Consider the following 15,525-nt stretch of genomic DNA (forward strand, 5'->3'; position numbering starts at 1 on the left):
TGATAAGCAGGACAGTCATCTATGATAAGCAGGAGAGTCAGCTATTTTAAGACACTGGATGGAGCTTGACTCAACGTTAGTACCTTTATTGTGGCAATGTGAAAAGGCGTCGCAATGCCAAACACAGGCATTATTACAGTCTCGTATTTCTTATCAATATAGATCTTCATTTCCCGAATATGTGGTTCCTTAGGCATCAAAGACGGGTTTTTATAGGACACATTAGATTTACGAGCTCTGGAGTGGGAATAAAATGTTTTTGAGAAATTTCTGCAAATGACATATAACCCTAAAACCATCTTACTACCCCATGCAAACTCTTACTTCTGAATCTGCTGTTCCCCCTTCTGTTCAGTCAATCGCCTCTTTGCTTCCTCGTTGAGTTGAGCCGCCAGTTCTTTTTGATGTGCTCTTCGCTTTTCTTCTGCAGTCATCTCATTCTAGAGAAGGGAAAACCCAAGTTATCAGAACCTGTGAACCATCAAAGTAATACAGTAAACTTAATAAACTTACTCGTGTTCTTTCTGTAAGTAATGCTGCTCGGGAACCTCTTCCCAACAGGTCCTCAGCCTCATCTTTCTCCTCTTCCTCTTCTTCCTCATCCTCATTCTATGGGGGAAAAAAAAATCATAATCAGAAATTCAGGTCTTAATTATTTTAGCCAATACTGTTTATCTTCTTCACTGTATCAAACTTCCTATACCACTCATTTATCTTCTTCCTACCTTTAGAAAAATCCCGACGTTCTTCACTTTCTTCTTCACAGAAGTGAGAATGGTAGCTGGGCCATCCTGGAATACAAGGAGGAAGTTAGACATCTGTAAGAGCATTTAAGTGAAACACTTTCACTTTCAAACCCAGTAAATAGCTGGGCCATGCTTTGAACCTTCTGGTACTAAAAAATCTTTGACAACAAATAAAACTAGTTATCTTCTGAAACGCACATTAGGAACTACAATTTGGGAGGCAACACTGGGATCGTGATTAAGAATACAGGCTTGACTTGAAACCTGGCTCAATCACTTTCCAGCTCGGTGACATTAGGCAAGTTATTCTACTTCTCAGTGCCACAGTTTCTTTATCTGCATACTTGGATAAGAGTATTTACTTCATAGGGTTATTATAAGGATTCAATGAATTAATGCATAAACATGCTTAGCTTGTAATAAGAGCACTGAAATATTTGCTATTATTAAGAATCAGTTCCTGCTAAGTGAAAGAAACCAGTCACAAAAAGACCCCAAATATCCAGAAAAGGCAAATCCTTAGAGACAGAAAGTCAGTGCCTAGGCCTGAGGGGGAAATGGGGAGTGACTGCTAATGCGCACAGGGTTTCTTTCTGAGGTGACGAAAATGTTCTAAAATTAAGACTGTGGTGATAGTTGCATAACTGTGAATATACTAAAAATCACTAAATTGTACACTTTAATTGTATGGTATGTAAACTGTAGCTCAATAAAGCCATTACTAAAAAAAAATCAGTTCCATTATTAGAATCAGTTCCTGACATTATCATAATCAAGCCACAATTTAATAAAGGGTTTGGCTTAAACAATCTCTATCCCTAGCGGTATTAGGCTATCATAGGGATCTCTCCTTCCCCTTAGCTAGCATTTAACAAATATAAAAACAAAAAACCCACATAAAATAGATAAGCAATAAACCAGAGTAAATAAGGATTTACTATGTAGCACAGGGAACTATATGCAGTAACTTATAATAATTTATAATGGAAAATAATCTAAAAATAATATACAACTGAATACTTTGCTGTACATCTGAGACTAACATAATATTATAAATCAACTACACTTCAATTAAAAAAAGGGTGGGGGGGAACCATAGGGTAAAAATGTGCTTCCAAAGTCAGTTCATGACCACTCAAAGTGGAAGAAGCAATACATACCTCATCCACAAGCACTGTGTCACCAATGAATAGGGCATAGGTTTTCTCTTCTGGTTTCTTCCCTTCCTTGTTAGTCAGGTCTGAGAATCCCAAATTGATGCTGAAAACCATTCCTGAAAGAGCAAAACAGGAATGAGTCAATGACTGTGAAAGGATGGAGAAGTGTGATTTTATACAGAATAGAGGGAGACAAAGCTAAACGAAAATTTTCAAAAAGGTTATTTTTCTATTGCATGCATGTAAAACTCACCTTTCTTCAGTTTGTACTGATTTTTACTATTAATTACTAAAGAGCCTTCACGGAATTCGATGCCCATTCCAAACCTAAAAAAGGAATGAAGAGAAACTTCAGCAATAGGCTAAAAGACCTCTAACCTGAGTCAAGTACAATATATCCTGTTTCAATTTTCAAGATAAGGCAAGCAAACATGATGAGCGATTTGCCCCTGCTGATCAGTCAGTTAAAGAAGATCTGAGGACAGTCTTTGGGTTAATATGTTGAAAATGACTTTCTAATTAAGTACTGCATATAACACTTATTATATTTAGTAGAATGCTGATAACTGGCTTCATTAAGTCACCTAGGCCAAGACTTGGTATAGGTCAATATATTTCCTCTTGTCCATCAGAGAAGTCCAGATATAAACTATATACCCCAACTAGCTTCCATCTAAGGAGACTGCCTAGAGCTTTTGCTTCTCAAATGTCTTTGGTTCTGTAGGATGTTATTAGGTATTTCTAGGTGTTCAGTGGTCAAATACATTTGAGAAACACTGGATTAAATAAAAATTGAAAAAAGAATTTAAATAGTAGGATATCTCAGAGTACTTAATTTGCAAATATGAGCTGAGGTGTTCTAAGAAAGGAAATATAGTATGTAATGTCTCCTCACATTTGTAATTTAAGGCTGGAACACTATTAGCATCTACTACATTAGTCTGGAAAAATCTCCACCCTATCCCTGGGAGTAGAACTCAAGTTATTTCTCACATTCTCTGATAACATAATGTGTCTGGCACACAGTTAAGTTTAATAGTCCATAAATATTGGTTGAATCATCTAAGAATATTTTGCCTGACTGCCAGTCACGAAAATTGACTCAGAGTGACAACGTATATCATAGCATCTTACCCAAGGTTTTTGGTAATTTTGTTCAGCAGCTCTGGCTTCTGCTTTTTAACCACATCCATGACAGCATTATATACATCACATATCTTCACACCTAATGAGACAGACATGGGACATTAAAGCATCTTTCAGAGAAAAAAAAACCCAAAATCACATTTTTTTAATCAACATTTTTTTCACCTATTAAGTCCACTAGGGACATCCCTGGTGGCACAGTTGTTAAGAATCCGCCTGTCAACGCAGGGGACGTGGGTTCCAGCCCTGGTCCGGGAAGATCCCACATGCCACGGAGCAACTAAGCCCACGCGCCACAACTACTGAACCTGCGCTCTAGAGGCCGCGTGCCACAACTACTGAAGCCCGCGTGCCACAACTACTGAAGCCCACGCACCCAGAGCCCGTGCTCCACAACAAGAGAAGCCACCGCAATGAGAAGCCCGCGCACCGCAACGAAGAGTAGCCGCCGCTCGCCACAACTAGAGGAAGCCTGCGTGCAGCAACAAAGACCCAATGCAGCTATAAATAAATAAATAGATAGATAGATAGATAGATAAATAGATAAATAAATAAATAAATATTCCCTAAAGCAGGGTTTCTCAAAGCATAAAATAAGGAATACAGTTGCAGGAGTGGTAGGACTTAGAAATGTGCATTTTAAAAAACAATCCGCCTGGTCATTCTTTAATTACACTGTTTTTTAGAATCACTCCAATGGGACTGTGGAACCCAAGTTGGTCTCAGTGAAATAATTTAAGAGTTGATAAAAGGCATCACATTAAACTTATTATACATTTTGAAAAACAGGAATGCTAAATGGGTGAATTACTGCTGGAAGAACTCTGGACTTAATTTTTCAGGGTCTAGGATATGAATACATATTTCAAGCCAGATATGGTAGCCTCAGAGGGGTTTTTATTCTTAAACTACCTAGGACTATGATTTCTAATTGGATTTCTCAAGATCGACTTGAGGTATCATGGGGGAATGGTGTCTGGAAGCTCTGCGAAACATGAGTGGGCTTACGAAGTGGTTTAAAGGTGGTAAACATAAAGTCCCATTTAGCCATCTGGGAGTGAAAAGTCTCAAGGCACAAGAGGTGTCAAGTGCTTTGCTTTTGAGGTAGGCAGCTGCTTGCTTAGCAGGGTTGCTATTAGATCTTCTCTCAAACTAAGATTTCGGGTATCCATTCAATATAGGATTAATATTACACAGCCTGTGGGGAGAGATACTACTTCTCAGAACTTTCTCAAGAAAAGTAATAAGGCCAGAGTATTTTATGAAGATCTGGACACAGAGGCCTAACCAGTCAGAGGTTTTTTTAAACATCAGTATAAAACCACAATAACCACTCACGCATAAAAGAAAAGTACACTGAGGAACTAAATGCTAGGATGATTGGAGGTTAGTAAAATCTAATTCTATTTACAGTACAAGAGCATCAGCGATAAACACGCCCATAAATGCTACATTTTTGTTACATGATTTCTAAACCTTATCTAAGGCACCTTACCATGTCTTAGTTCCTTTAGCAGCTCCTCTTGAAGCTGAAGCAAAAAGTTGTAATTTTCTTGAACCTCCTGAGAAGGATCAACCATCAAAGTGCGAACAAGGTTGGAGCAGTAAGATTTGAAGCGAATACCCATGGCACAGGTAATGGCCCCAAAATGCATGTGATTCTTGTCACTAGAGACCAAAGGAAGAAAGCATTTCATTACACAAACTAGTGAAGTCCTTAGTATCACTAACACACACATCTGTAATCATTACTTTTCCCTGCTATGTCCCAAAGTTGAAGTGGAAAAATGACCTAAACTTTTTTTTAAAAGAACAAACTAGTTTATGAATGCTCTGGAGTAACTTTAATGGCCAAAGCTTTTAGGATAAAAATTCAGTAAAAAGTTGCTGTATCCTAAGTACGTAAAACATATATTGAATTTTATTCATTATAGCCGAACAGCATGGTGGTAAGGCATCACCTTTCCACCAGTCCACTATGAATTCACTATGAATTAATCCTTTCCAACCAACCAGGACACACAGCATTCTTTACAGTATTTTTATTTTTATTTTATTTACTTATTTATTTTAAAGCCTATGGTTATAACATCATTGCATGTATCTATGTATGTATGGATTTATTTATTTATTGGTTGCGTTGTGTCTTAGTTGCGGCATGCTAGATCTTCGTTGAGGCGTGCAGGATCTTTCGTTGTGGCACAGGCTCTTCGTTGTGGTGCACGAGCTTCTCTCTAGTTGTGGTGTGCGGGTTTTTCTCTCTCTAGTTGTGGTGCGTGGGCTCCAGGGTGTGTGGGCTCTGTAGCTGTGGCGCACGGGGTCCAGAGCATGTGGGCTCTGTAGTTGCAGCACGCGGGCTCTTTCATTGAGGCACGCGAGCTCAGTAGCTGTGGTGCGTGGGCTTAGTTGCCCCGCGGCTTGTGGGATCTTAGTTCCCCAACCAGGGAATGAACCCACGTCCCCTGCATTGGAAGGCAGATTCTTTACCACTGGACCACCAGGGAAGTCCCCTCTTTACAGTATTTTTTAAAAATTAGAAGGGGAATTACATTACGATATATCTAATAAGATTTTTTCAACGTTTTGCATTTTTCTCGGCATTTTAAATCATCTGGAAAAGGCTTACAATCAAATACTCAAGTAAGAAATGAGTAACTGTGAAATAAAATAAAAATATGCATAGAATAAGACAAGACGACAATGTAAACAGCAGGCTAATGATTATTCTTTCTCCTCCTACTTCTTTGAATTCCAGAATGCGTCCAAGAAAAAAACAGGCCAAAGGCTGAAATGCTCTGGTTATTGTTATATTTGGAAATTCTCCTACTTACCTCACCACACTGAACTTGAGGTTATAGTTGCCACCACTCTGAATGATAGGAGGGTAACACATTTCCACAGTAGAAGGGTCTGCCCCGGCTAGGTATTTTTTCTCTTCTATGGCCTTTTCCACAGACTCAGCCAGTTTGCTGTGTCGAACTTTCTGTAAGTATATCCAGAAATAAAACAATACTTACTAGAGAGTGGCAGAGGGGTGTTGAGTTTTTGGATATTACCATTTGAAGATAACATATATCCTGATATCATATAGGATGCTACAGAAGTCTTACGAAGTGGTTTATGCACCACTTAAAGCAAATTTAGAGAATATGTGTACATGTAAAGCAAATTTAGAGAATATGTGGAATTCCCAGCTATTCAAGGAATTCTCAAGTGAAATACTGGGTAACCTCCAGAAACCACAGTGCAGGTTTATAGTTATTTTGAAAGAGAGCTGGCACAATTACACACCAACTTATGTATCAAAGGAAGCCGAACACACACCAAAAAATGCTGCATGGGAGAGACTTACTTCTGCTTCATTAAAACAGTAAAAAGACGCCCCCCTCTCTTTTCACCTCATCTGCATCGACTATTTCCATGACTCTTTCCTTGAAGAACTTGTTGAAGACCTCAGAGGTGATGCTGGCTGCTTTCTTCATTAGATTGAGCTCTCCATCCTCCTTTACAGCAATGGTATAGGCCACAACTGCACTGATGTCTATCTGCAGTCAAAGCGATAAACAGTTTCTAACATGCAGACACAGAATTGCTAAAGAAATCTCTCTCCCCCAAGTCAAATATTATCAGTGATGATATTTGGTTATTTAATAGCAAACTACTCAACAGCAGTCTGCAGAATATCTAAATCTCCTCTTCCTGGATTGAATAAACACCTGAAAGAGCTCTTTACCAGGTCACTGGTGTATTCTAAGAGGCATTAAACTAATGTATCATTTAAAATGTAAATATAAATGCCTCTCTCTTGAGGTTTCCATAAAGGCTGAAGGAAGGCAGACAGGAAAGAAAAGAAAAATAAAACAAAATTTTTTTTGGACAAGAGATTTCCCTCAGTTTCCCTCTGAAGTACCTGAACTCTCTCCTGAATGCCTCATTCCTAACTGGAAAGCAAAACTGGCTTACTGCTCAGCCGAAGGGAATGAAAAATGGAAATGTGAATGAATATATAGCTTTCCCAAAACAAATTCTCTGCATTATCTGTTATGGAAGCTCCTCACAATTTTGTCTTCTCAACTCTCAATGTGCCTATTTCCAAGAGTATTCTTACTTTGTCAAAGCCCTCTTTGTTGAGGCAGTCATTCCAGCTCTTCATGAACTCTCCTGGGAATTTGTCTTTGCTGAACACTCCAATCTTCTTGCCATTCTTGCTTTCTTTAATGGCTTCAACCATTTTATCAAAGCTGCTCTTATTACTTTCATTCTATCAGTGCCACAGGGAGGAAAAGGGGTTCAGTTTTAGAATTAGACATCTATGTTCTACTAGTACTAGGCAGAGAATAGTCTAAACTACAGAAAGAATAAATTCTATTTCCCCTTCTACTACCTACTTCTTTAGGGCAGACTATAACACACCAAAAGGTAATGCAAAATTTCTTTGGATATCTTTATATGCTTAAGTGAAGTACCACATAAACTGAGAAGGCTATTCTTTTTCTTCAGGAACAGCTAAGAAACTCAAATACAAAGGTGAACAACATTTTGAGAAGAAATCTTCTCAATGGCAGAAGAGAAGTGGGCAGTATAACAAAAAAGATTACATTTGATAAAAACTGGAAATGAGGTATGCCTCATTTTCCTTAAGGATATTTAAAGCTATTTGTTCTAATTAAGGCACTCAGATTAAAACAAACAAGTTGACAGTGTCCTCAAGAATGGATAAAGTTAGTGTTCACCAGAATTTCATAACCCATTTGTCTTACTGCAGAACTGATAGGACTATTGAACTCTTTTCTTCCTAACTAACACATGACAGTCAGCTAAATCTTCCCCTGTATTTTTTAAATTCCTAGAAGGCTTTTCTGTTTATCACTTTTAAACATTCTTTCACATTTATGACACTTTCTTTATTAGTCTGACCTTTTCTCGTATGAGCAGTGTGATGGCAGGGGCTCCATTAGCATTCTCATTGCCCTTAGTGTTAGCAATCTGTTTCAAGAACTCCACTTTTTTCTTGCTGGCCATAAAGATGATTTTGTCATCACAGAAGACCATGATAGTATCAGTTAGTTCATAACCAAAGAGCCATGTCTATGGGAAAAGACAACAGCGTGTACAGATACAAAAAAATTAATGTACTTACACAGAAATATTTATAAATTAAGGTATCTGGGATTAACTTCCAAATAATCTTGGAATGGGGGAACCTGGATGTAGATTCAAATGAAATGAGATTGGTCAGGAGTTGACAATTTATTGGATAATGGGTACACAGGAGTTCAATGTATTCTTTTATCTACTTTTATTTGTTTGAAACATTCCATAATAAAGACCATCAAATCGTTTGGATAATTTGTGTTTATAGGAAATATATTACTGTTTAGTAGGACAGAAATGCATAAAACAAGAGACAGAGAAGCACCTCAGGGAACTGTGCATTCTAGCTCCCCAAAGATTGCTAGTTGCCTACCAATTACTCACATCTTCTCTCTCAAAGAGACTCATGACCATTAGCTGGGCAAAATGCTCAGCACAAAGACCCTATTTCCCATCCTTTCTTGTAGCTAAGCATGACCATTAGATTAAATTTGGGCCAATAAGTTATTAGTAGAAGTATTCTGTGGGACTTCAAGCAAGTCTCTTTAAAAAAGGAGGATATTTTATTCCCTCTCTCCATTCTTTTTGCTTGGAATGCAGATACAAGGGTGAAGCTGCAGCAAATTTTGCAAAATGAGCACAAGGGCTATACTCTATGGATGGCAGAGTAGGGACCGGGAAAAACCTGGGTCCCTGAAGACTATCTAAGAGAAAAAGCAGTGTTTTTTTTAACCCACTGTTATTTAGATTTCTCTGTTATTTAAAGTTAAATCCATCCTAATTTATACACTTCTCTTCTTTTTTCCTTATGTTCTAAATCAGTGCTGTTCACTGAACTTTTTGTGACAGAAATATTCTATATGTCCTCTGTCTAACATGATAACCACTACTGAGTACTTGAGACTTAGGACTGAGGAGTTAAAACTTTAATGTGGCTAGCGGCTACCATATTGAACAGTACAGTAGCTGATTCAATGACTCTCAGGGCTAAACACAGCTGTAAATTTCTCACCTGTAAGGCAGTTGATTTGGCATAAACGATTTCTTCATCAACACCCACTGATACAACAATGGCATCAACGTTGGCATACTCATCTTCTCCTTTCTGAAAAGTAGAGTAAGTAATTTGTTCATTTTCTTTCACACTAGCAAAATAGGAATACAAACTTCAGTATTTACCCAAGATATGTGTAATTTTTTCCTAACAGAAATTCTAAGTTTAAGGTACATTATTTGCCTGGCAACCTCACAGCCATCACTTACTCTACTTTTAAAACAGCTTTCTGAGACAGAATTCACGTACAATTCACCCACTTTAAGTGTACCGTTCAGTGGTTTTCAGTGTATTTAGTTATGCAGCTATCACAAATTTTAGAACATTTTCATCCTCCCCCCAAAAACCCATTAGCAATAATTATCCATCTCCCCCCCGAGCCCTAGGCAACCACTAATCTCATTTGTCCCTAAGGGTTTGTCTATTCTGGGCATTTCATATAAATGGAATCATAATATGTGGTGTTTGTGTCTGGCTTCTTTCACTTAACATGCTTTCAAGGTTCATCTATGTTGTCGTATGTATCAATACCACATTCCTTTTTATTGCTGAGTAACATTCCATTATGTGGATATACCACATTGTATCCATTCATCAATTGTTTGATATTTGGGTTGTTTCCATCTTTTGGCTACTATGAATAATGCTGCTATAAACATTCATGGAAGTTTCTGTGTGCACATATTTCTCTTGAGTATATATCTAGGTGAGGAATTGCTGGTTATATGGTAACTCTATGTTTACCTTTTTGAGGAAACACCAGACCGTTTTCTAAAGTGCCGGCACTATTTTACATTCCCAATAGTAATGTATGAGGGTTCCACTTTCTCCACATGCTGACCAACACTTGTTATCTTTTTTATTATTTTGTTATTTATATAGCCACCCAATGGGTATGAAGTAGTATCTCACTGTAGTTTTGATTTACATTTGCCTAATGGCTAATGATGTTGACTGAGTCCCCATTCACATGATTCCTGATGACCTGTATACCCTTTCTGGAAAAGTGTGTATTCAGATCCTTTGCCCATTCTGTAACTGGGTTACTGCTTTATTACTAAGCTTTAAGAGTTATTTTTATGTTCTAGATATAAGTCTCTTACCAGATATGATTTGCATTATTTTCTCCCATTCAGTGGGTTTTCTTTCACTTTCGTAATGATGTTGTCCTTTGAAGCACAAAAGTTTTTAAATTTAAAGAAGTCCAAATTCTTTTCTTGTGCTTTTGATGTCATATCTAAGGTGGCTTTGCCTAACGCAAGGACATGAAGATTTACCTATACTTTCTTCTACAACAGTTTTATAGTTTTAGCTCTTATATTTAGATCTATGACTCATTTTTGAGTAAATTTTTGTGTATGGTGTGAGGAAGGGGCCTAACTTCATTATTTCGCATGCAGATAACCATTTGTTCCAGCACCAAGGCAGTGGCACCAAACTATGTCCTTCACTATCACACACTCATAGGAAAAAAAGCCAGTTTCACTAAAAAATGTCCTTGACACAGTAAAAATGATTAATATTATGAAATCCTAACCCTTGAGTATATGTCTTTTTAATATTCTGTGTAAAGAAATGGGAAGTACACACAAAGCATTTCTGTGTGCAAACTGAAGTATGATGGTTGTCTCAAGGAAAAGCACTTGTATAATTACTTGAGTAACAAACTGAACTAGCCATTTAAACAGAGTTGGGCATCTGGCATACATTTTCTTGAAAATGAATTAAGTGAGCCTATCACTTCAAGGAAAACAAATGACAAACATGTTGTCAATGATGAAATTCGAGCTTTCAAGCAAAAATCAAAATTTTGAAAAACCTGTACCCACCACTGTGAACTTGACAGCTTCTCTACTTACTCAAGACTTTTCTGATATCGGTGGTGATATTAACATACACAATTCTCCAATATCATAAAATGAAATGTGTACATTTACCAGATCTGTACAACTGAGGGAACCAACATTTTCCAAATAAGCAACGCATGATGTTACAAAATCATCCATGGGTAAAGGATCAAAGGTGCAAAACAGACCTATAACTCGAGTATGAAAAGTTCACTGCTGTGGTTTTAGATTCCACATTACAACTAACTTTCAAGAGATTACCACTTCCAGACTTTTAGTGTAGTAATAACAAAGAATATCCATAATTATCTGAAAAGGTTATTAAAATTTCTCCCTTTTCCAGCTTCATGTATGTATGAAGCCAAATTTCTTTATGTACTTGATACAACCCATACAAAGAAATACTTTGTGGGGACCTGAATAATTTAAGAATGTAAAGGGGTCCTGATATCAAAGAGTTTGAGAACCACTGTGCTATGATTCCTACGACATATATTAACACTAACTCTGGCATCAAATATTCTCTCCTCCCCAAAATTTTACTACACGCATTCCAACTATGGGATTTTGTGGCACTAGAATTACTAGTACCTTGATAACCCCCCAAAATTAGCAACAGGTACTCCCCTATATTTAATGCTTACGTGTTCTGGCTACTGACATATATTTCCTAAACATCTGTCTACAAAAAATCACCACTGAAACTAACCAAAAAGTCCCTTTTAGTATTTTTTGATACTTGAAATCTTGGTTGAGTCAAAATTTTTTAGCAAAAAAACACGTACGAAAATTCAAAATACACAGTAATAAATTTTTAAAAAGTATATGAAGAGGGACTTCCCTGGTGGCACAGTGGTTAAGAATCTGCCTGCCAATGCAGGGGGCACGGGTTTGATCCCTGGTCTGGGAAGATCCCACATGCCACGGAGCAGCTAAGCCCGTGCGCCACAACTACTGAGCCCACGTGCCACAACTACTGAAGCCCGTGCACCTAGAGCCTATGCTCCACAACAAGAGAAGCCACCGCAATGAGAAGCCTGCGCACCACAACGAAGAGCAGCCCCCGCTCACGGCAACTAGAGAAAGCCCACACACAGCAACGAAGACCCAACGCAGCCAAAAGAAAAAAGTATATGAAGAATATAATTACGTAACTTAATCAATAATATGGGAAAACCATATAAAGGGATCTCAATATAATTGAAAATAGGGAGAGAGAAAAAAAGACCCACGTATTCAGCTTTTTTATGAAGATAAGGGAAACAAATCCATCAAAATCTCCAGGATTTCAATGAATATAAAATGCCTGGTTTTCCACTGCTCATCAAAAAGGTAAGAGGATGAATCCTAATTTCTCTTGGAACCCATGTGCTTTGACCATTTCATAGAATATTCTTGATTGATTCTTTACAAACACCAGTGGGCTCTAACATCAGAAAAAATAAATAACAGCAGAATTTAATATCTAAAGGTAATAAATTTAAATAAAATTTTTCTTACAATGTGATTCAATGAAAAGGATTACAGTAAAGCCAAACATTTTCACAGCAAAATCTGGGGCACTACTTTGTATTTTCAAACCTTATGAGGAGTACAAATGCCTTATACAGGTTACATCTGCAAACAGTCTTCTGAAACTGTGGGAGATTTTTAATAATCTGCTTGTGAAATTTACATGATAAGTTACCAAAGTAACGTTATAATAAAGTTATATATAATACTAAAATATTTTCAGATTAACTTGTGTCTGGAATTTGTTCTAAAATACTGGAGTGGGGGTGGGGGGCTGGCAAAAAGAAAGAGAAGCCACAAGGCTGGCAGCCGCTGCCCCAGGGCCAGGCCTACGGTCAGCTCCAGGTGCTGGCTGTTAGAGGCAGCTGGGGCTCAACTCCGCTGCTTAACCGGCTCCAGATTCCCACATGACCTCTTCTGCTGGGGAGGTCTTTAGGACTCAGACTTGAGCCCCTGTCAAATCTGGACTTACGATTTCTGTGCTCCCTTTTCTAGATGAACCATTTTGCAGCAGTGACCCCTGGTGTGCAGACTCTCACACCCTTTCTGTCTCCAAAGCCTGCCACTTTCCAGTCTGTCTGGTCCACTTAACACTCAAGTGTTGCTGAAACAGGTGTTTCAGATGGGAACAGTATTCACTGAGAAAGCACTTTCTGTATGTAATCTACAATCCTCACAATAAAACTTTAGCTGTAGTATGCATCATCATATTCAAAACCCCAAATCAAGACCTAACACATAAAACTCAAACTCAAAACTCCCACATAAATACATAGGCAGTTATCACACTAATGATGATTTAGGCTTAAAAAAAAACAACAGAAAAAAGGTGCTGCAAGTCTAATTAAAATACACATATTAAGTTTAAGATATATTTTTCATTAGGATACAATTATTATAACAGGCAAAGTTATACTTTTTCTGTCATCTCTATCTCTTTCAGTTAACAAAACAGAGGAGAAAATATTTTCATTAGGGTCCTTAAGATAAAGATGAAATTCTTTGGAAGGTTTCTGATTTTTATCTATAAGGAGACCTAGGGTCATTTGACAAAATTTTCCACCTTCTATATTTAGAAAGACAGTATGCTTCAGTGGTAAGGGCTCACTGTGAAGCCAGACTGCCTGGGCTTTAAGCCATGACCCCACCACTTATTGTGACCCAACCTCTCTGTGCTCCAGTCTCCTCCATCTTCACATCTATAAGTGTTGCTGTGAGAATTAAATGAGCTAATGTGTATAAGGTACTTAGAATAGTACCTAGCCCACACTAACTACTATGTGTTTCCCATTATTATTAAAGACTGAAATGTAGAAGAAACACAGGCAGAACACTCTTTGACATAAATCATAGCAATACTTTTTTTGGATCTGTCTCCTAAAGTAAAGCAAAAATAAACAAATGAGACCTAAGCTTTTGCACAGCAAACCACCAACAAAATGAAAATAAAACCTTCTAAATGGGAGAAAATATTTACAAACGATATGAATGAAAAATATATATATATATCCAAAATATATAAACAGCTCATACAACTCAATATCAAAAAACCAAACAACCCGATTAGAAAATGGGCAGAAGACCTAAATAAACATTTTTCCAAAGAAGACACACAGATGGCCAAAAGGCACATGAAAAGATGCTCAACATCATTAATCATCAGAGAAATGCAAATCAAAGCCACAGTGAGATACCACCTCACATCAGCCAGAATGGCTATCATCAAAAAGAACACAAGTAACAAATGCTGGCGAGGATATTGAGAAAAGGGAACCTTTGTGCACTGTTGGTGGGAATGTAAATTTGTGCAGCCACTGTACACTATGGGGGTTCCTGAAAAAACAAAATTCAGAACTACCATATGATCAGCAATTCTACTCCTGGGTATATATCCCAAGAAAATGAAAACATTAATTCGAAAGGATATATCGGGACATTAGCTCATTTAATTCTCACAGCAACACTTATAGATGTGACGATGGAGTAGACTGGAGCTCAGAGAGGTTGGGTCACAATAAGTGGCGGGGTCATGGCTTAAAGCCCAGGCAGTCTGGCTTCACAGTGAGCCAGGGCTTCCCTGGTGGTGCAGTGGTTGAGAGTCTGCCTGCCAATGCAGGGGACACGGGTTCGAGCCCTGGTCTGGGAGGATCCCACATGCCGCGGAGCGACTAGGCCCGTGAGCCACAATTGCTGAGCCTGCGCGTCTGGAGCCTGTGCTCCGCAGCAGGAGAGGCCGCGATAGTGAGAGGCCCGCGCACCGCGATGAGGAGTGGCCCCCACTTGCCGCAACTAGAGAAAGCCCTCGCACAGAAACGAAGACCCAACACAGCAATCAATCAATCAATCAATCAATAAAATTAAAAAAAAAAAAAAAAAGAATCCACCTGCCAATGCAGAGGAAACGGGTTCGATCCCCAGTCTGGGAAGATCCCACATGCCGCGGAGCAACTAAGCCCACGCACTACAACTACTGAAGCCCATGCACCTACAGCCCGTGCTCTGCAACGAGAGAAGCCACCGTAATGAGAAGCCCAGGCACCGAAACAAAGAGTAGCCCCCGCTCGCCTCAACTAGAGAAAGCCCGCGCACAGCAACGAAGACCCAATGCAGCCAAAAAGAAAAAAAGATATATGCACCCCAATGTTCATTGCAGCATTATTTACAATAGCCAAGATATGGAAGCAACCTAAGTGTCCGTCAACAGATGAATGGATAAAGATGTGGGGCGTACGTGTACACACACACACACACACACACACACACACACACACACACACAGAGGAATATTACACTCAGCCATAAAAAAGAATGAAATTTTTCCATCTCCAACAACATGGATGGACTTAGAAGGTATTATGCTTAGTGAAAAAAGTCAGAGAAATACAAATACTGTATGATATAAGTTATATGCGAAAGCTAAAAAATAAATTAGTGACTATAACGAAACAGACTCACAGATATAGAAAACA

At 38.3% G+C, this 15,525-nt stretch overlaps 1 protein-coding gene across 1 annotated transcript in view; it reads right to left on the reverse strand.

Moving 5' to 3' along the window:
* Window positions 1-15,525, reverse strand: part of SUPT16H (SPT16 homolog, facilitates chromatin remodeling subunit) — a 34,344-nt gene that overhangs the window by 11,388 nt on the left and 7,431 nt on the right. The window contains exons 2-14 of the mRNA XM_061180601.1: window positions 9,156-9,248; window positions 7,967-8,137; window positions 7,158-7,310; window positions 6,448-6,594; window positions 5,881-6,032; window positions 4,545-4,717; window positions 3,038-3,128; window positions 2,157-2,230; window positions 1,907-2,019; window positions 726-791; window positions 514-609; window positions 325-440; window positions 84-237 (exon numbers count right to left, since the gene is read on the reverse strand). Coding sequence (XP_061036584.1) covers window positions 84-237; window positions 325-440; window positions 514-609; window positions 726-791; window positions 1,907-2,019; window positions 2,157-2,230; window positions 3,038-3,128; window positions 4,545-4,717; window positions 5,881-6,032; window positions 6,448-6,594; window positions 7,158-7,310; window positions 7,967-8,137; window positions 9,156-9,248 — 1,599 coding nt within the window. The remainder of the gene's footprint in view (window positions 1-83; window positions 238-324; window positions 441-513; window positions 610-725; window positions 792-1,906; window positions 2,020-2,156; window positions 2,231-3,037; window positions 3,129-4,544; window positions 4,718-5,880; window positions 6,033-6,447; window positions 6,595-7,157; window positions 7,311-7,966; window positions 8,138-9,155; window positions 9,249-15,525) is intronic.

The sequence above is a fragment of the Eubalaena glacialis genome, chromosome 2, assembly GCF_028564815.1.
Source record: "Eubalaena glacialis isolate mEubGla1 chromosome 2, mEubGla1.1.hap2.+ XY, whole genome shotgun sequence".
Lineage (NCBI taxonomy): Eukaryota > Metazoa > Chordata > Mammalia > Artiodactyla > Balaenidae > Eubalaena > Eubalaena glacialis.